Genomic DNA, 21,561 nt, shown 5'->3' on the forward strand with positions numbered 1-21,561 from the left:
CGGCACCCAGAGATGAGTCCTCAGTGAACTCGCCCACTGGAAGGGAAGCCAGCCTAGTACCCGCTGAGGCTAATCAGTGGGAGCTTGTCCCCCTTTGGACCCCAGACCCACCCCAGAGCTGCTGATTCTGCAGGTTTGGGCTGAGCCAGGGATCTGGATTTTTACCAGGTGCCCCAGGGGGTTCTGAGGCCCTGGCTGCCTGGGATCTGCTGAGCCCTGGGAAACACCGGGCAGAGGGCTCGCTTTCCTAGGGAGACGACATTAGTAAAATGGGTATAACCCTAACCCCTGCACTACGGTGTGCACGCACTGCACAGCGTCCCGGCAGGTGCCGAAGGTGAGTCCCGCCCAGGACCTCAGGAGATGAGAACAGGAGGGACCAGGAGAGGTACTGGAGGCCCACTCATAAAGGGCACTGAGAACCCGTTACGGAGCTTGGCCTTTATTCCAACAGCACTGGGGCGCGAAGGGCAGGCTTTCCGTAGAGGAATGTTGGGGTCTCCAGACACTGGGGAGACCAGGAGGAGGAAGTGGGGGAATATGGGGGCCTGGACTAGGGCAGGGGCCTGGAGACGAGGATCATGGAGGGAACTGGGTAAAAGCAGCTGGGAGTGAGGACGGTCAGTTCAGTGAGGGCAGGTCGTAGGGATGTGCTGCATGGGGTGGGCGGGGCATCGTGGGTGGGGCGCAGCGGGGGCGGGGGGCGGGTGGCCTCACCTGCAGGATCTTGCAGCGCTCTGACAGGCAGTCCATGTCATCACACGGCTGGTACATGCCAAGTGTCACGCAGTTCAGCAGAATCACCAGCATGCTGACACATTCAAACCATGTGCACGGAGAGTCAAGGACAAGACAGTGGGGATTGTGGCCATGAGGGCAGAGTGCACCCTGGAACATAATACCCACCCCACTCACCCAACAGGCATACACCCCATTCCTGGTTCTTCCCCTGTCCTGGCTCCTTCCCTGAATGGGTCAATGCCGGAGTTCTCAGAAGACCTTGGAGCCAGCCTACCCCCCTCACAACAGACATGGCCACACGTGCCAAACCCACCAGAGAATGCAAACCCCACCAAGCCACCACCTGCCGGGACCCCCACCCCAGTGCTTTGCCCCAGCCTGAGAGTTTCCCTAGGGCCAGGAAGGACGAGGTCCCCACAGGCCTGGCTGGCAGGCATCTGTGGACTACCCATGCCTCTGCACCTCTGACCACCTTCCTCTGACTGTCACCGCCTCCCTCCCCTGACCACCTCTCTCTGTCCCCTGCCCTGTCCCCTCCATCTCTGCCAAGGCTGGATCTGTAGCCTGCAGAGGGCCAGTCCAGTGTGGCTGAGGTTGGCTGGATTGGCTGGACACCCCTGTCCCGCTCTCCTCACCTGTAGCCGGTACGAGCTCATCTCGACTCCAGAATGTCTGTCCCAGGCCCTCCCAGCCCCTGCGCCAAGCAAGGTGGGGCCCAGCCTCCTCAGGCTGCCCTGGCAGAAAGTCTCTTCACCCAGCCTTGGGCAGGGCCCCTGGGGCGCCCGCTTGGAATCAGGATGAGTGGGCGCTCTCCGCCTCCCCCGGCCAGGCTGCTCTCATTAAAAGCCTCCTCTTTACCTTCCCTCCTGGTGGCTCCTCCCAGCCTTAGAACTCAGCCTACTGAGGTCCAGTCCCATCACTCTTAACCCACCTACTCCTAGAACCACGGGCCTCAGGAAATCTGTGCCTCATTCTAAAGAGGTTGACCCAAGGTAGACTGGACTTAAGTCACTCCCTGTCTTTAAGAGGAGGGGCTGCGATAGAACTCAGCATCCACTGCCTGCACAGCCCCGCTGCTGCCCCCAGAAACTGAGCCAGGGAGCGGACTGCAGCTCTTTGCAGCTGTGAACACCAGGGGCCGGCGTCTGAGCTGCAGCCAGCACTGCCCGAGTCTGAGGCCCAGGGCAAGCCCTTTCCATCTCTGAACCTGGCCTCTCCCCACTGGAGGACCAGGAGCGCCCTCACCAGCCCCACACGGCCTGCTCTGGCCCCTCTGGGCCACCTTCCCTGCAGCAGCAGGGAGCTATTGAAAACCTTGGCCTCCCCTGCTCCGAACCCTGGCACGGCTCCTTGTCTCTGTCAGCATAAACCAAAGCCCTCGCTGTCCTCTGCAAGGCCCTACCTACCACCCCATGCCGTCTCATCTCGCCCTGGTTCTCGGGCTCTTTAGGCACACTTCACCCCAGGGCCTTTGCACCTGCTGTTCCCTCTGCTTGGGAGACTTCCCAAGACCTTCAAGAACTCCCCTTTCTGACCCTCTAGCTTCATTGTCACCTCCCCTGAGAAGTCCCCATCCAATCTCTCTCCCTGCAGTGGTCACACTCTCCCAGTTTCATGGTCTCTGAGAACGTATGCCCTAACTTTGTGCTGTTGGTGTGCTCCTTGTCTTTGTCCAGAGCTCTGACAGTGACAGGCATCTAGTAAATGTCTGTTGCGTGAATAAGTACATCTCTCTGGGCCCTGCCCACTCTGACATCCAGTGATTCTTGAGTGTCTCCAAATGGAAACCCTCACTCCTCAATTTCACAGCCTTGCTCTAAGCTCAGATGGAGCCACACCAGCCAGACCCTCAGCCAGACGCCACCCAGGGATGCTGAGCACCCCTTGCCTGATGGGAGACGGACCTGGTTTGCCTGGCAGCAGCCTTCCTCCCATCCCGGGGCCCTTGCTCACCTTGGGATGCTGCCTTCCCTCCACCTTCCCCTCAGACCCTCCTTGCCCCAGCCCTGCTCCTTCCTGTCCCCCCACCCTGCTGCCACTCTCCCACCACAACCTGTAATTAATTCCAGTAGCTGCCAGGGCCCCCTCTAGCCTGAGCCTGGCTCCAGCAGCAGCTTCCTCACTAATTAACTTTTTTGAAGTTCACACGTTCTAATTACCAGCGAACGTCCCCCATCCCCGAGCTTTCCCCACTGCCTGCCGAGCTCTCGCCTTCCAGCCTCCTCCTCTGCTCCCTCTGCCCTTCCTGCCAGTTTCAAGTTCAGAATGCACTTCACAGAGGTCCCCCAGGAGCCTGAGCAGTGGAGGTCAGCAGGCCCGTTTCACAGAGGAGAGAAACTGAGGCTCAGAGACCTAGGGGCCTGTCCTGCATCACACAGCTGGAAGAGTCACCCAGGCCCGCTGGACTCCCAGGCCAGTGCTCTCCTCCGTGCTCATGGCCCGTCCCTGCCTGTGGCCACCCTCCCCCGGCGGCTCTCACTGGACCCGGCACCGCCTCCCCGTAGCGCCCAGCTGCTCTCTGCCCTTCCGGTCTGCCCCACACAAGAACCAGGCACGCTGTGCGCCCAGCACTATCGGAACGCTTGGCCTGTGTTATCTCGGTTAATCCTTGCAGTACTATTTTAAGTCCCGTTCACAAATGAGGAAATTGAGACAAAAAGGGGACCGTGATTTGCCCAAGGTCACCAGCTGGAAAAAGGCAGAGCTGAAATACAAAACCAGAGCCTGCGTTTCTCGTCCCCACGCTATGTGGCCACTGCCGAATTAATCTGCCTGAACACAACCCTGAGGATGCCTCTCCTGCGTAGAAACCTTCCAAGATCCCCGTCACCTTCCTCAGCCTGACACCAAGGTACCCAGACTCTGACCTCAGTGCATTCCTCCAGCTTCACCTCCCTCTGGCCTTGGCACGCACTGAACTTGCTGTCCCCAAGCATACCCTGCATGCACTAGCCCTTCTCTCTACCCTCTCTACCGGGCAAACTCCTACTCATCCTTCACAACCCAGTCCACTTGTCACCTCCTCTTAACGCTTCCCTTGAAGCACCTTTTCCCGCTCACATGGTAGGGGTTCAGCCTTCTCTCTGGAAATGCTCCCTACTCACCTGGTCTAACTGGTCATAGTAATAAACTTGATAGTAACCCCAACTACTGCGTGCCAGACCCCTGGGGACATGGCCCAAGCTCTCATCAGAGCCCTCTCGGGGCAGGTGAGAAACAGGCCCGGAGAGCTGGAGTGACTTGCCCAAGGTCACACAGCCAGTGAGCACCCCAAATGGTCTGACTCGGTGGTGCCCGGAGCTGCTGCATGGCACCACCTCTGTTGCCTGTCCAGTTTGCCCAGGGCACTGAGACCCTGAGGGGGGCAGGTGGATTGGCTTCCACCTCTAGATTGCGCAGCTGCAGACATTCAGAGATGGACAGTCTCAGCCTTGCCCTGAGGCACTCGGGGAAATCCCAGATGGTAGAGCCTGGGCCCTTTCCAGCAGCCCGTGAGGCTCAGAAGTCGGGCCGGAGCTGGCATCGTTGCCCTGGTTCCTGACACGCTCCCCGCTGGCTGGGGGATCAAAGGCACCAGCCGTCCTTGAAGTCGAGCCCATCACGCAGCGTGAGGAAGGACAGTCAGAGGGAGTCGCGGTCTCCAGGCTGCCGGCTCCACGGCCTGGCCCAAGGTCTGATGTGTCCACTGTTCGTCACTGCAGAACTCTGAGAGCAATGCTGGGCAAGCTCTGGTGTTCTGGGCACTCTGAGGGCGGGGGCCCCAAGAGGGCGCACAGGATTTCTGGGTGGTAGGGAAGGGAGGGGTCTGAGTGCCAGCTCCGTGAGGACAGGGGGTCTTCAGTGACTCCCGCTGCCTCTCCCGCCGAGGCTCAAAGCCCCGCCTGGCATCTGAGGCCATGCAGGTGAGACCCTGCCACCTTGCCTACTTCATTGCTCAGACCTTCACTTCTGTCGGGGTGACCTTGTCACAGAACAGCCCCACCAAGGTCCTCACAGAGCATCTGGTCCAGTCGCCCATGGCGCTGATGGGAAACAGAGGCTGGAGAGCCATCCACGAGACACAGTGAGCCCGAAGCGAAGGGACCTTCAGACAACAGACTCCCCACGCAGGCGTCCCTGAGCCAGGCTGGATATCAACTGCACTGAAACCCCATGTTTCCCCAAACGCCAGGCTTCGTGTATGTGTCGTCTGTCAGCATGGCCACATTCGGTCATCTGGGGCTAACCGGACCCTGACGGGCAGCACAGGTGCCTTGGAGGAACACAGATGGGGAAACACATCGATGGCGATCCGGTCAGTAGTGTCCTCGGCAGGACAGCCCTCCCCAACACCCACCTGGCTGGGGAAACAACCGAAGCATCCTTAGGGCTGCTCTGAACCCCGACCCACACCCCCAGCTCAGTCCCACCTGTGCAGCCAAGGCCTAACCCCACCCTCACCCTGTTTCCCTGCTCTGCCCACAGTTCTCATGTCCTCAGACCTGGGGCCAATGAGCGTGGACTGTGTGCCTGCTGTGTGCCAGGCACCGGATTAACAACGGTGAAGACGGCAACAATGGCAAACATCTCTCAAGTGTTCCTGAATGTCTGTTTGCCAAGGAGCTTTCTAATCAAACTGCATGTATTACCTCCTTTAAACCTCACAGCAAGCCCACGAGGCAGGGAGCCCAGAGGCCCCACACGGGCCCATGGAGCCGCACGTGCTGTGTGGCAAAGACAGCCCCTCTCTGCCAGCCTCTCCCGTAGAAGGGCCCAGGGCCTCTCGTTCTTTGGCCTTTGGGGAAAAAACAAAAAACAAAAAACCAACCTCACCAGTAGAGGACTGAGAAGCCCGTGCTGGCGTTGTCTGCTGATTACTTAGCATGACCTTGAGCAGGAATTAGAGATGCTCTCCCTGCCCCTTAGACAGATGTCTGCCCCACAGCCTGCTGAATCTTCCCTCCTAGCCTTCCAAAATGCTCATCAATGCAGGCCTGGCAAGGCAGAGAGTCGCCCCAGAACTTAAGCAAAGTTCCCTGAAACTGGCAGGTACTCCTGTTACCCCATTTTACAGATAAGGAAGCTGAGGCGCTGAGAGCTGGTTTCAGGGCTCCACACACAGCTGCCCAGGTCCATACAGCTGCTTTGTGGCGGGGGCAGGATTGGAACCTGCCTCTTGCTGACGCCAAATCCCACATTCTCATCCATGTGCTCTGTGGACCCTGGGCACAGGGCCTGGAATGCGAGGGACCCTGGCCTGCCGTGTGTTCAGTAAAACACTCATTCGCTTTTCCCTTCTTGCCCACACTGTCTCCTCCCGAGTGGGCCTGGGTCAGCCGTGAGCTCGGCATCAGCCTATCTGTCTGTGCCTAGTGGGATCAAGAAGGGGGAGATTCCACCCCGCTCGTGGCTGGGAGGAGGGCCTGTCTGCAGGGGGAGGGGCAGGGGTGCTGGTCTCAGGGCCCCCAGTGAGGAGCTCAGCTGGGTCAGAACATAACCCCGATCCATGTCCCAGATGCTGAGTCTTAAGAAGGCTGGAATGTGAATTGGGGGTACAGAGTCGACAGGGAAGGCACCATGCCAGGGATCCCCTCAAACTGGCCACTTCCCAGAGGGAGGAGTGACCAAACGGAAGGGCAGGGCCTGACACCCAAGCAGGCCCCTCGGGGGCAGCCTCCTCTCCAGGAACCAGAGCCAGAGGCCTACACAGTTACCATGGCAACCACCACCCTCTATCCTGTAGGCCCAGCTGACAGTCACGGTTTCTGTAATTGAGGGGGCTCTGGAAGGGTGGGTGGGGTTGAGAGTGCTGGGTTTGGCTGGGGCAGCCAAGTTTGTTTATATTTTTGTCAAATCCGAAATGTGATCCATTTCCCAGAGTTGGCCTTAGTTGTCTAAATAAATCAAGTGAAGAAAGGAGGCTGGGGGCTGCATCCTCCTGGACCAGGGGGGCAGGGCAGCTGGGCCAGCCTCTGTAGGGGGGTCCCTCCCCTATTGGTCCCCAGTGGCTCCAGGGATGGGAGCTCAGGCCTTGGTCCTTCGCAGACTGGGGCCTGCGGGTCCAGACTCCAATTCCTGGTCCAGGTCCGTGCTCCTCCGGGACCAGGTCCACAAACTCTGTGCAGTAAGCCTGGGATGAACCAGGCTTATTCCTGCCCTGGAGGTGCCCAGGTGTGTCCCTGTTCCAGGGCCCCGTGAGATGCAAGGCGGTATAACCTGCACTGTGGTAACGGTGGCTGCCATTCTGAACGTCAGCTATGCCCCAGGCCCTGCTCTATGCCCCACTCTAAAGAGGATATCTACTCACTCATTCATGCATCCAACTTATCTTTATGAACAATGACCAGCTTCTTGGCAGCGCCTATGAAAGCCCAGGCTAGGATCCAGCAGTGCCACTCCTGGGTCCACACTCCAGAGAAATGCCAACAAAGTCTGCCAGAAGGCACAGAATATTCCTAACAGCCCCAGCCAGGGAGCAATATAAGTGCCCCCCAAAAGGAGAATGAGTCAGGCAGCAGATTTCAACTGAGAATGATTGTGACCCCCAGGGGACATGTGGCCATGTCCAAAGACATTTTTGATTGTCACAACTTGGTGAGATGGGCACTGGCATCTAGGGATTAGAAAACAGGGATGATGCTAAACATCCTGCAATGCACAGAACAGCCCCCCACAAAGAATTATCAGCCTCAAATGTCAACAGTGCCAAGGCTGAGAAACCTTGCGGTTCCTCCATTGAATGGAATACGACACAGCAATGAAAAAGAACAAACTACCCATATGTGCAACAACATGGATAGCATTGAAGAGCATAGAGTGTATGAACCCAAGTATATAAAGTGAAAAATCAGGCAGAGTTCATGTACATAAGGGAAGTCTGAGCAGCGGTAAGTTGGGGGGAGTATCCATCAGGGACTAGGAGGTGGAAGCTTCCAGGGCTGGAGACATTCTTCTTGGTCTGAGTGGGGTCGTAGGAGTGTGTTTATTTGGAAAGATGCCTTGAGTTGGACATTAAGATTTGAGAGCTCCACTGCATGATGTTGGGCATCAATAAAAAGTGCAACAAACAATAATGAAGCGCAGCTGCTACAAAGAACAATAAAAATGCAACAATTAAGAAAACACAAGCACCTGCTGGGGCGCCTGCTGTCACAGGCCCCCCACTGGGACCTTCACCACAACCCTGCAAGGTAGGGTCTCATGACCTTGCCCAAGGGCACAGCTAGTGAGGGGCAGAGTCAGAATCTGAACCCCACACACGTCTTCCACTTGTTTAAAGATTTGTTCTGCTCGTGCCCACAGCAGCCTTAGGGGACAGGCATGGTAGTCTTTATCATGCCCACTTTACAGATAGAAAAATGAAGTCCCATAGGCGGCAGGACTTGCCCAGAGTGACAGAGTGGCTGAGCTGGGACAGAAAGTTGCTTCACAAAGTGGACAGACCTGCCGGGCAGGTGGTCCAAAACTCTCTCCACTTACATGCCTCCAGCGACAGGGAGCTCACATGCCACACAGCCCTGTCCAGGCTGACTGGTTCTCCTTATAAGCCATGGAGCCCCAGTGGGCTGAGATCCCTTACGGGGAGGGGATGAGGGAGTGAGCTTTCCCTTCCTTCCTTGTCCCTGCCCCGAGCCCCACTTCTTTGAGTCCCCATAATTTGAGAACTCACTGAATTTGGCCAGAGCCTCCGGCTCCCAGATGTCCAGCAGGCCACAGTGCCCAAGCAGACAGCCGGAGTGGGGGAGGCAGTGACGAGGGAACAAGGGCTGCCAGCGTGGAAGAAAACCCCGGGTGGATGGTCCCTGCGAAGGAAGCTCCAGCCAAAGGGGCGCTCCAAGCACCACCACCCCAGCCACTGTGGAGAGAAGGGCCCGAGGCCCACTGCCTGCAGGCTGGGCCAGTCTTGGGAGCCCACCGCCCAGAAGAAAGATGAGCCTGCAGGGAAGCCTCCTAAATCCCCACGGGACCTTGGACATCCCCCCTTACAGCTATGAACTGAGTGTGGTCTGTCCTGGCCTCTCATCCCCAGTCAGGCTGCGCTTTCCAAGGGCGGAGCATATCCATCCTTCCCTGTGCCCAGAGCCCTACCTGGAGCAGATGATCAGGGGCATCGCAGTCTCATGAGGAAAGGAGACCCCTGTCCCTTGCAGGCACCAAGGAGGCTGAGGAGGGATTTCGGGACTAGAGGGCTTTGCAGCCTCCCGGCCCACCCTGCACTCCCGCCGTCTCCCTTCTAAGGTCCCCTGCTCTGTACTCAGCTACTCAGCACCCCTCACTGGGTGAGGCCTACGCTGGAAGACATGGTCCCTACCCTCCAGAAACCGTGAGGACACACCCAGAGGAGACACAGAGAGGGTGGGGACTGGATGGAGAGTGATGACATTCTCCCTCAGCCTCCTGGGGGCCTGTCCCCCACCCCACGTCTCCCCTGTGTGCCCCGACCACACGCATGGACGCGTTCACGTGGGCACCCCTTCCCGCTCCTGCACACACCGGGCACACACCGGGCTCCTGCACACACCGGTCACGGCCCACCCGCTCACCAGCAACAGCGCTTCTTACCCTTTCCCGTGCCCCCTGGGGAAGCCCACGAGCCCAGGCTCAGAATATTTTGAAGTGCATATATTTTTTTTAATGCTTACGATGAGAAAGGAAGGAAGCCAGTTGTGTTAAAATAATTGTCATAATATTTTTTAAAAAAACAAATTTGTGATAGAGAACTCTATGTGCTCCATTGTCAACGCGATGAGTAAGCGGAGCCGCGGGGGGTCTGACGCGGTGTCTGTGGGTGACATTCGGAGAGCTGTGCCACACCAGATGTGACAGGGAAATACCGGTGACTGCTGTGGTGACAGTTACAGGCACTGCCACTAATCCCATTGTGGTTTGTTACCTCCATCCACAAGTGAAAGAAATGCTGCATTTCAGTCAGAGGTCAGTGAAAAGAAACATGCAACTTGTCCCCATCCGAGTTCACAGACTCAAGACTCTGTTCTAGAAACTCTCTCCCTCTTGGGCTCTGGGGACACCACCAGGCCCTGGGCAGGTCCTCCTCCTACTTTGTGGGCTCTGTCCCTTATATGCTGGCCCTTTTCAGGCTGCTGAGCCCAGTCTCCCCTCTCCTGTCCCTGGCCCCACACCCACTCCCAATGACCATCCCTGGGCTGACCAGTCCCTAGCCTGTCCCAGCCCCAGGCTTACTCACTGCTGAGCAGCAGGCCTCCCAGACACTGCCCTGGGACATCCCTAGGAACCTCAAATTCATCGTGTCCAAAATGGGCAGGTCATATTCTCCCCAGATCACCACACTTCCCCCTGCACTGCCCACCCCCATGAATAAACCCCCAACTACCACCAATCCTGGAAGTTGTCCAGATAAGAACCCTCCAGAGTATCCCTCTCCTTTGTCCCCACATCCATCTCAGAGACCTATCCTTTTCAGCACTTAAATCTCTCCTCTCTGTCCACTCCCCGGCACCCCCATTGCCTCAGGCAGGCGGCACTCTCTCATTCATGAGTCTCTCAACAGCCTCCTCCTGCACCCTTGCCTCCTATGATGCATCCTTCACAAAGCAGCCAGAGGGCTCCTCCAAAACCAAAAGGCTCTGTGGCTCTCCATGCCTTCCAGAGAGTTTCCAAACTCCTTGGCTTGGCATTCAAGGCCTCTGTAGAGGTGTCCTTGACTACACAGGTGGGAAAGTGGGTGGATGAATGCACGAATGTAAGGGTTGGGTAGACGGATGGGGTGGGTGGGCAGATAAATGGAGAAGAGCTAGGAAGATAGATAAATGGATAGATGGATGGATGGATGGATGGATGGATGGATGGGTGGGTGGATGGATGGTGGGTGGATGGATGGTGGGTGGATGGATGGACGGACAAGTGAGTGAGCATATAAATGGATGGGTGTGTGGAAGCCTTCCCTACCACTTCCTGGAGTAGCCAGGCATAGCCCGTGGGCACAGTGCTCTGTCCACCTCCACCCCAGCCCTCTCCCCACCAGCCCAGTACCCAGCTCTCACAGTCAGCCAAGCCTTCTCCTCCTGCTTTCCAATCTAGATGGAAACTGGTGCCCAGAGAGGCCAAGTTGTTTGCTCAGAATCACACAGCAGTAAGCACCAGCGCCAGGATTTGAACTTGGGGAGAGAAGAGGAAGTCCAGAGGAGCAGAGCAGAGCTCCACAGGGCAGATGGGGATGGACTGTGGAAGGCAGCCCCGCAGGAGAGCTGGAGAGAGGTTAGCAGGAAGACATTCTGGCTGGTTAAAAAGACATATTGATTTCTCTCCGAGGGACACAAATGGTGCTGTTTTTCTCCCAACAGGACAGCGAGATGGTCTGAGGGCAGCAGCGGGTCAGAACTGGCTTCTCACACAGAAGCCAGAGCCCAGGCCCGATGGACACGTAAAATCCAATCATGTTTTAAATGCCCCAGGAGGGGCGAACTCCTCATTAGACAGCCAGCCCTCTTCCTAATTCTCTGCTCTATATCAATTACAACGAGACTTCCTGGCAGGCTCCCGGGGCTGCACGGGCCAGGGCTCTGGCCAAGTTCCACTCAGTCACTGGCAGGTTGGGTGGCCTGGACAAGCACTTCACCGTTCTGGGCCTCATCTGTCCAGTGGTCACTCTCTAGAGCCAGCGTGAACTGTACCCAGCACATAGTAGGTCCTTAGTGAATGCCAGCGCCCTCCCGGCACAGTCCTCCCCTTTGCCTTCCAGAATCTGGACACCAGATGTCCTTCCACACTCAGCCCCCACTCAGGCTGTGATCCGAGTCCCTGGTGACCCAGTTCAGCTCAGAGCCCTTGACCAGACTGTTTCCTCTCAGGTCTAGGACAGTGTCCAACATATAGCTGGCTTCAATAAACACTTATTTAATCAATCAATCAATCAATCAATCAATATCTGTTGCAGGAGCTTCCTGCCTGGTCTCCAGACCTCAGTCTCTATCCCTCAAGCATCTTCCATTCTGCTTTAGGAGAAACCATTCTAGCAAATGATTTTTCCACACCTCATCTCTGCTGGACACCCCTCAATGGCTTCCCAGTGCCCACATGATCAAGTACAAGTTCTAACCTGACATTTCACACCCTTCTATCCAGCTTGTCTTACACTGTTCCAGCCACACTAAACACTGTTCTCTGTTCTCTACACTATTCCCTCTGCCTATAATATTATCCCTCCACTGGTCTCCTGAAAAACTCCTATTCCCGCAGCAAGACCCAGGCCAAATGTCCCCTCCTCCAAGTAAGCTTCACCAATGCCCCCAGGTCGGCAGGGGCAGCTTCTGCACCTGCAGCTCTCTTTACACAGAAATGTCCATGTGACAGTTCCTGAGGCTGCCCTGTGGCTCAGGCTTGCCCTGGCCCAGCCAGGCTCCTCTGACTGGCCAGACCGGCCGCCCCATGACCAATGCCAGTGTCGCATCTACGATGGCCAGGGCACAGCTTGATGCTTTTACTTTGGAGAAAAACAACCTTCTCTATACCAGATGGAGGGAAACGGACAATTTCCCAGACATGTGTTGCTTCTTCCAGCAACACTTGTCGCCCGTCTGGGTGTTCCCATTAGGCCAGGGCTGAAGGAGGAGGGGACAGCCTCCCCCAAAGAGCCCCTTCCTCAGCCATGAGCACTGGCAGTTCTAGGCTCTTGTTCACCCTGGCTTTGCTGACTACTTAGCATGGGCAAGTCATGCTCCCTTCCTGCGCCTCAGTCTCCCCAGCTATACAATGGGGAGTTAGCACACTCGCAGGCCTGCCATCTGGCGGGAGGTGCGGAGAGGACCTGAGAGGTCCCAGAGGGCGGGAAAGTGTTGTGGGAACTGGGAAGTGATGCACAAGCCCATCGGGGCTGGGGGAGATTGGGCAACAATTCCCCCGAGGCAGAAGGTAGCAGACTAATAAAGGGCTGAGGGGGTCTAGAGGGAAACAGCTGGAATCCAGGAAAACTTCTTGCAGGTGGTGATGGGAAGCTGGGCCTGGCGGGGGACAGGATTTGGAGCCCTGGAGGTGGGGGACAGGGCACGGCTGGGGGCAGACCCAGCATAAGCTAAGGCAGGGAGGCAGGGGCTCAGGAACCATCCGCAGCCTGTCTGGGTTTCAGGACAGAGTGCAGGAGAAACAGCGGAAAGACGGCCGCACAACCTGGAAGGCCCCAGATCCGGGAGAGGTGAGGCTAATCCGGGGTGACAGCGAGCTACTGAAGACCTTTGAGTGAGGAGAGAAAGCAGGCAGGGAGGGGGACACAGCCCCTCCTGGGCACACAGCACTTGACAGACGGTGTTTACACACAGAGGGGCCCCCGGACCTCCTGAGGGGGAGGCAGGTCTGGAGGAAAGAGTGGGCCCAGGGGAGAAGTATCACCCGAAGTGGCACAACTTTGGGCTCCTGGCCTGGTGGTCTGTCCACTGTGCAGGGGAAGAGAAAGAGGGTGACACCAGCTGTCACATGGGACAGGATGGGGAAGATCCAGGGAGCTGCCTGTTTATACAGGAAGCAATGGAATAATTCAACCCCAGATATTCCCAATGGCCACACCCGGGAAAGGGCCCAGGACAGGAGGGATGGAGGTTAGATTAAGGGGGAACTTCCTGATAGTCAGGAGCCCTCAGAAAAGTCCTAGAGGCCTTGGTCCAGTGGCCCAAGGCCCCAACTGGTGGCTCAGGGCTGAGAAGTAGCCTGCAGAGGTCACAGGGCAGCCCAGGCCTCTCAGACCATCCTCAAGGGCACGGGGCTCAGCTCCACCGGCCTTCAGGACCCTGTCCAGAGGCAGGACGCCTCCCTGCCAGCCCCACCACCAGCCCCCATGTGCACACAGCTGCCCTCCGGCACCCAACAGTGTGCTGGGTCAGTACTTGCCCTGCATTCTCACTTGACCCCTTGACTTTCCCAGCTGGGGTCACCGTGATCCTCCTTTCCCAGACGAGTAAACAGGGGCTCAGCAAAGGCAAGAGCCTTGTCCAAGGCCCCTCAGCCAAGCAGCCAGGATAGGTGTCTCTTCACACAGCCATCGGCCACCGCCCGTGTCACCTGAGTCCTCGCCTCCAACACCGACCCAAGGCAGCCCACCTCCACTCGGACCCCTCTCCAGGCCCTGCCAGCACCCTGGGCCACCACCACTCCTCCATCCCACAGGCGCCTCCCCATGGTGGTCTTCCAGCGATGTCTCCCCACGGGAGCCAGAGCAACCTTCCCCTGCACAGCATGGCCATGACTGTCCTCTGCACAAGCCTGGTACACAGCCTGCACTCGATAAAGGCTTGCTGAATGATCTGATGAGTGAGCAAGTGAATGATGGATGCATGGGAGCCCTCCGACCCAACAAACTCCCTGGACCCTCACCGTGAACAACACAAGACTTGGCAGCATCGAGCTCCAATGAGGCGGTGGGCCAGCCCTCTTCCTCTCCAGTGATGGGCGAAGTCGGGGGGTCCCAGAGGCAGGGATCTAGGCCAGGTGGACTCGAAGTGAGAGTACCCTCGGACCCAACCTAGCAAGCAGAGGGCCAGAGCCAGGCAGGGGGTCAGAAGCAGATAGAAGGGACAGAGGGGCAGGTGGAAAGCAGAGGCACGGCCACAAAGGCAGAGCAAGTGAGCCCCTGACAAGGAACCCGGAGCCCAGGAGACATGACAAGATGCTTCCTGAGCAGGGTGGCAGGGTGGCAGGGAAACAGGTGCCCCGGGCAGCCCTTTCCTGACCTCGCTGCCCAACTCTCCCATCCTGCAGACAGGGAGACTGAGGGCTAGAGAGGAGGCGTGACTTGTCCAAAGTCACTGGCATTTGGCACCTCCTGCCTCCCCACTAGACTGACATCCTCCCCCTGCCCAGCAGAGAGGCAGCCTCCACAGCTGACTGGCTTCCCACCGTGCATGAATGATTCCAAAGCAGAGGAAGTGCTGGCTCAGCCCTGGCTGGAGGGGGAGGCAGCGCTCTAAGCATGCTGGGGGGGAGGGGGCTGCAAACTCCTCAAGGGGGTGGCCCCCAGCAGGCCCCAGCGAGGTGGCTGCTGAATGTAGATGCTGGAAGCCAGGGAGGCCCTTGTCTGGCTGTCCGGAACTGCAAAGCAAACCTCCCTGCCCCACGGAGCATGGAGAACTCGCGAGCTGAGGCTAGGGGTGCAGGCAAATGGAGTCTTCACCCCAGCTCTACCACTTCCTGGCTGTGCAACCCTGGGAAGTTTTTCAACCTCTCTGAGCCTCACTTTCCTCGTGTGTAAAATGGGGCTACCTCTGGGTGGTTATGAGGGTTAAAGGCGACAACGCAGGCCAAGAACTCAGCACGGTCAGGGGCAGCTCTCATTGTCATCCCTGAGCTCCTCCTCTGTGCTGGCCATACCACTGGGTGCTTTCCGCGAGATACATCTAACTCTCTTAAACGGTCCCATTACAGAGAGGAGAAACTGTGGGCTCAGAGCGGGGAAACCAGGCTCTCGGAGTCTAATCTACGTGCAAAACGGGTTTCCAACTGATTGGCTCTGCAGCGGGGGCCGGCTGGAGGTGCTGTGATGGATTAGCCATGTCTGCACGGACGAGGCATGGCTACGAGCAGCGTGACCGGCACAAATTTACCTAAATCACAGGAGATTGAATCTGATTTTCCTTGGAAACAATGTCCGCTGAAAGCGTTATGTTCTATCTAAGGACTTGCTGCCCAGTGTCTTACTGAATCTACCACGAGCAGAGTTTACTCAGCTACACTCAAGAGTCCTGTTCACCTTTCGGGCACAGAAGATACGAATGATGACCGCACTGTGGTGGTTTTCTGGTCTGCACCGTTCCATTTCCGTAGGTTCCTAGGCAACTGCTGTAGTCTCCACTGCAATCCTTGTTTGGCAACTGGGAAACGAGGGCTCAGAGAGGCTAAGAAACGGGCCCGTGGTCACAAAGCAAATAAGAGGCAGAACCAGCCCCTGGGTCTGTCTAACGCAGGTCCACATGCCATACATCACTTCTCCACGAGTCCAACATGCAACCAATCCCCTGACATTTCAGCCCCAGAGCCCTCTGGCCGAAACCCCGCTGACAGTGCGTGCTCAAGGCCCGGGCAGACAGTGCTGCTGACATGTGGGTGCGTGAACCCCCCCGCTCACCAGCTCGGGGTGCTCCAGCGAGGCAGGGGCGACTCGGGGCCTAGCTCTGGGCTGGATGAGGAGCTGAGTCAGGGAGCAGCAAGCTTCACAGGGCCCTGGCTCTGAGCCAGGGCCCCTCAGCGCCAGGGACACCAGGTCTGAGGACAGCCTGTCTGTGGCAGACCTCCCAACTACCCTAGGCCTGCTTGCTGGTCACGAGAGCTGCTCCCACTAGTCTGACCCTGACACCCGCCCACCCAGCATTCCTTGGGTTCTTGGTGGTGAGCAGACTCCTGCAGAGCCTGGGAAGTTGAAGGGTCATTTCTGGTTGTCACAATGATGGAGGAACACGGCCTTCTAATATTACCAAACGTCTTGTAATGTACAAGACAGCCAGGACCACAAAACATGATCACACCCAAAATGCCAACAGTGCCCTCACTGAGGAGCACCAGGCTCAGCACTGCTCCTCCCCTGAGCTCCCTGCTGAGCCCAGGAGAAGGGGTTCTTCTCAAGCAAGAATCCTAGAGCCCTCAGCATCCGATCAACGACACTAACAAACACACCAACCCCAATACAACCCAGTACACGCACCGCACAATCGAGTCTCTGCTGCCCGAGTCCCTGTGGACACGCAGGTTTCCTGAGCCTGCATTTGTAGAAACCCAGCTTGGCCTCTCTCCCACTGACCCAGCTTGGGCTATGGAATCTTAGGACCGTGGCATCATATTCCCAGGGCCCAGAAACACAGGTCCCCCAACTCCTAAACACACACCACTGCAGTCAGACACATATTGGAAACAGAACTTCATCGTTTTCGGCTCACAGAAGCTTAGAATGTTAGTGTCTCTGAGCTTTGACTGTACACTTTGAACCCTCAGCCGCAGTCACAGAAGTCTGGAGCCCGAGAGTCCCAGGGCCGGGGGGTTTCTCCTAAAGAGGGGGCTCCATGCAGCTCCACACGCTTGGACCCAGGGTTCTCCTCAAGACAGATGAGGACCAAGCCCAGCTCTGCCTGGAATTGGGACCCTTTTCCTCCCCACAGTTGTCCCCAGCCCCAGGCTCTCACAACCCCTGAGGGTGGAAGTCGAAGGGGTGATAAGGACAAAAGGCAAAGGACACCAGGGACTCTGTTTGCCCAACAGGCCAGAAATGTGGCAACCTCGAAGGGTCTCTGTGCTCTCTGATCAATGGTCAGGTCCCAGGCTGCCTGAGGTCAAGGGTGTGGGTCCCAGGGCTGAAGGGGGGCACCTCATCCAGTGCTTCCTTTTTAGGTAGAGTGGAGGCGCTGACTCAGAGAGAGGGGACTGTCCAACGTCACACACCTGCTTCGTGGCAGACAAGACTCAGACCTACGCCCCGTCCAGGGGCTTCTCTGTGGCACTTGGGCCACTCAGTGCTGCCCCAGCCCAGCCAGACCTGCCAGAGCTGTCAGAAGGTGAGCTGGGTCAGACTCCCCAGCCAAGGTCCTCTGAGCTGAGCCTCTGCCTGCAGCCCAGAGCAGTACTGACCACCTAGACCACGCGGGGCTCAGACAGGTAGTGTCTTTTCCCAAGGTCACACAGCACCTCAGTGGCAGAGCCAGAATCAACCCTGTTGTCTCACCCAGGCGAGGTCCCTGTGACATGTTCCACTGTCTCTGCTCCCCCAGCCAGCTTTCTCTCCCTGAAGGGCTCCAACGGTCTCCCCTTCTCTGGCCCAGCTGCCCCCCAGCTCACACACCGTAGGCCCGTTTTCCCCAACATTCTGTACTCCCGTGGGTGGTGCCTGCACCCTCCACTCCCAGGGGCTCCCCAGGGCGGACCAGCTCTACTTCTCCATCCTTCACGATCCCAAGGCAGGTGTCGGGTGACCCTCTCACAGTGCCTGAGACCTCCCGAGCTGTCCCCACAGAATGAACATCAAGGTTTTTGGCCCCCACCCAGCTGGGGCCCCCAGCTCTGCACTCCACCCACTCCAGAAAAGACCCTCTGGTTTCCCAGATCTGGGGGGCATCTGGGCTCATCATCACCTCAACACCCAACACAGCAGGGATGCCAGCAGATGTGAGCTCAGCATGCGCTTCTCCCAGACTTTCTGGGGCTAGCCTCACCACCGCTGCCAGCATCCAAGCGCCCCAGGCATCCGGGGCCGGGCTCAGGCCCCAGGCTGTGTGCCCTTGAGCACTGGCAAGGACTCCGTTCTGTTGGTGGACCCCAAAAACTATAAGGCCACCACGCCTGGGTCCCAAAGCCTCCACCTCAGCACCCACCAGCCACAGGCTCACCCCTGCAATCCATTCTCACACCATAGCCAGTGATCCTTCTAAAACGCAGATCTCGGCCCAGCCTGTGTGGCTCAGTGGTTGAGCATCAACCCACGCACCAAGAGGCCACTGGTTCGATTCCTGGTGAGGGTACATGCCCAGGTTGTGGGCCCGATCCCCAGTGTGGGGCAAGCAGGAGACGACCAATCGATGTCCTTTCTCATTGATGTTTCTCTCTTTCTCTCTCTCTCCCTCTCCCTTCCTCTCTCTCTAAAATCAATAAATCAATAAAAATAAAACACATCTATCAGTGGTCCTTGGACCCGGTGTGTTGGGATCAGCTGCCTGGGGCCCACAGGTCCCCATCTCAGCTCTCATCACCTGTGGTCACCAGCCATCCAATAGCTGTCACTGAGAGCTGGGCCATGAGCCAGGGTCTGACTTAACTCTTGCCTTCAGTTCCAGCACAGAACTGGGGTTCACACCTGAGGACTCTCCGAGCCAGCCGGCCACTGGACGGACTGAACTCTGCAGTCAGCAACTTCCAGAACGTTCGCATCAGCAGAGCACCAGGTCCTCGTCAGTCCGACCTCCACGCCCGATGCCTCCCCAGGCCCCACCGAGCCCTCTCCCACCAACAAGGCCCAGTGGCCTCAGGCCTCCCGACCAGAGGCAGATGTGGCAGGCGGGGTCCATCGGGGAGCAGCGTGGCCCCGGGCAGGGCCCCGACAAGCCCAGGCCACACAAAGGATATGGGTTACACACCATCTTGATACACCAGTTGCGCGGGCTGGTGGTCTGTCGCAGACAGAAGAAGGCGACGGGCGCCAGGTCCGGGTGAGGGATGTCTGGGTCAGGTCCATCCGGGGGCTCCTCCAGGCCTGGAGGGGAGGCAGGGGGGCTCCGGGGCCCCGGCTGCTCTGCGACCCCTGGCTCAGGGGCCAGGGCCACTGCCGAAGAGGACAGTGAGGAGCTCTCAGCCATGTCAGCGCTGAGCAGGGAGCCTGGGGGAGAAACAGAGGTGACACGTGGCGGGGGCAGGCCTGGCACACGCTGTCCGACCAGCCTCCCCCGAAAGGGGACAGCTCAGCCTCCGGCCTGCAGGTCCCCCGCCCTCACTGGGGCCGAGAAGACTAGGAAAGAACTGAAGGCCCAGATGCCTGTGAGGTGGAATCCATTGCCAGTGCGGGTGGTCTTGGGGCAAGTCTGGTCAACCTTGCCGAGCCTCGGTTTGGGGAGATAAAGAGTGGACAGAATAAAACCTGCTTAGATTGTGGTTGTAATATTCGTTGTTTTAGGTTTTTGTGGGGATTTTTTTTTATTTTTATGAGACTAGAACTGTGTGTTTGTTGCATCATCAAAGGTAAAGAAAAAAGGGAACGTTACTGTAAAGACAGACATTATTGCCAGGATGACACGTGTTACAAAGGAAAAGTCGGGGTGCTGTGGGACCGGAAACCAGGGGACCTGGGCAAGCAGAGAGGAAATCAGGGCAGGCTTCCCCGAGGACAGCTGAGAACTGCCTCACAAAGCTGAGAACCCAGGGGTCTTACACACCAACCTCTTTGCTTTACAGACGGAGAAACTGAGGCCCAGAGAAAGAGCAGGACAGACACACAGCCAGGCCACAGCAGAGACAGAACTCCAGCGGGCTGGCTTCCTGGGGGTCTGGCCTGTGCAGCTGCTCAGGGCCCCACGGTCAGAAGGGCCTGTGTTTGAATACTCTGCCGTCACCAACTTGAAATTTAATAATGTTTTATCAGGGGCCCCACATTTTCATTTTGCACTGGGCCCTGCAAATCATGTAGCCAGTCCTGACTCCATCTCAGGGGTACTCCACATCCTGGTCTCGTCTGATGCTCACAAGCACCCCAGCGGGGTTATTATGCTCACTTAGCAGATGGAGAAGCTGAGGCCCAGAGAAGGAAGTGGCATGCCAAATCTGCACTCTGGGGCCTGTTTAGAGGCCAGAATCCCAGCACCAGCCCTCCAGACTCGGGGATGACTGACCGTGGCCTCGCTTGGCCCCTTCTACGGCCAGACAATGCCAGGGTGGGAAGAACAGCGCTTCTCAGGGCCTGCCCCTCACCACTCCTCCAAGAGGCTACCAATCCCTGAATCTTTTTCCATGGGGTCCTCCTGAATCTCAGAACCCTGACAATGCCAGGCTGAGCAGTGGGAGCTGGAGATGAGGCCCAATCCCTTGTGCCCACCCGGCTGCCACCCGCAACTGCTCAGCTATCTGCTGCACTGCCCAGAGCTGATGCCTTTGGGGGCAACAGGCGGGAGTTGGCACCTCCTGCCACTTTGCCCAGTTGGTCAGGAAGGCAGAGTTCCCTCTCCAGCTCAGGGCTTTGCTCTTGGTTCCAGAAAAACAGCCACAGCCTTACATAAGTTCCCAGGCACTTCAGCCCACCACGTGTCAACCCCTGGGCTGAAAAACTTCCTCCCTGGCGTGGCTCCAGGTCTGCCCACCACTGTGCCAGCCTTGGAGTCCACTGGTCCCTCACTCCAGCCAAGCTGGACCTCCTCAGGTCCTAGAGCACTGGCTGCCTCCTCCAGGTCTCTCCCTGGAGCACTTGCTCCTTCGTCTCCCATGCCCTGTTCTCCCAGGCCCTGGAAATATTGTCCAACAATATGTCCTGAGCGCCTACTATGTGCAGACACTGTGCAGGCTCTGGGGCTATGCAGGTGAATGAGCCAGACTTGGCACCAGCCCTCATTCGCAGCGCTGACTCTCCAGCAAGGGAAAAAGACACGAGTCAATTAATCTCTCTCTCTCTCTGGGTTTCCATAGCTCTTATCACTACCAAACATACCGTATAATTTATGTATTTCCATTTTTATGATTTAGTGTGTCTCCCCACCTAAAAGAAGGCTGTAAGAGAGCAGGGACTGCGGTCTGTTTTGTTCACTACTGTAACCCCCAGTGCCTGGAATATACTAGGTGCTCAATAAATATTTGTTGAGCAAATTAATAAAAAGTGCTGGGAAGTAAATAAACAAGAGAAGGAGGTGGGAGTGGGGAAGTGACCTCTGTAAAGAAAGAGGTATTGAAGATAAAAACAAGAATGAGAAGGCTTCGTGGAGAAAGAGCCCTCCAAGTAAACAGAACCGCATATGCAAAGGCTGGGAAGCTGGAATAAGCTCGGTGCCTTTAAGGAACAGAAATGAGGCCAGTGTGGCTGAGCCTGGGGCAGGGAGGGGGTGAGATGGAGAGTTTGGCAGGCCCATTGCGAGGCCATAGAAGAAGCTTGGGTTTTAGCCCAAGTGCAACAGGAAGCCATGGAAGGGTGTTTATGTAAGGAGTGGTGTGCTCTGGTCTGTGCCTTCAAGCCATCCCTCCGAGGGTTGAAGGAAGAGTGGGTGGAGGAGCAGGGGTGGAGCAGGGAGGGCCAGAGGAGGCTGGAAAAGGGGGCTGGCCTGGCCTGGGATGCTGGTGGAGCTGGGAAGAAGGGGGAGAATTTGAGATAAATATTAGAGGCAGAAGAGCCAGGCCTTGTATTGGCCCAAGGCCACCCCATTCATT

At 57.3% G+C, this 21,561-nt stretch overlaps 1 protein-coding gene across 1 annotated transcript in view; it reads right to left on the reverse strand.

Annotated features, from left to right (window-relative positions):
• CACNA1I (calcium voltage-gated channel subunit alpha1 I) overlaps positions 1-19,016 on the reverse strand; it is a 94,866-nt gene extending 75,850 nt beyond the window's left edge. Inside the window, exons 1-2 of the mRNA XM_036251178.1 lie at positions 18,787-19,016; positions 718-829 (exon numbers count right to left, since the gene is read on the reverse strand). Coding sequence (XP_036107071.1) covers positions 718-829; positions 18,787-19,016 — 342 coding nt within the window. The remainder of the gene's footprint in view (positions 1-717; positions 830-18,786) is intronic.
• Positions 19,017-21,561: the final 2,545 nt, after the last annotated feature.

The sequence above is a fragment of the Molossus molossus genome, unplaced genomic scaffold (genome assembly GCF_014108415.1).
Source record: "Molossus molossus isolate mMolMol1 unplaced genomic scaffold, mMolMol1.p scaffold_m16_p_10, whole genome shotgun sequence".
NCBI classification, from domain to species: domain Eukaryota; kingdom Metazoa; phylum Chordata; class Mammalia; order Chiroptera; family Molossidae; genus Molossus; species Molossus molossus.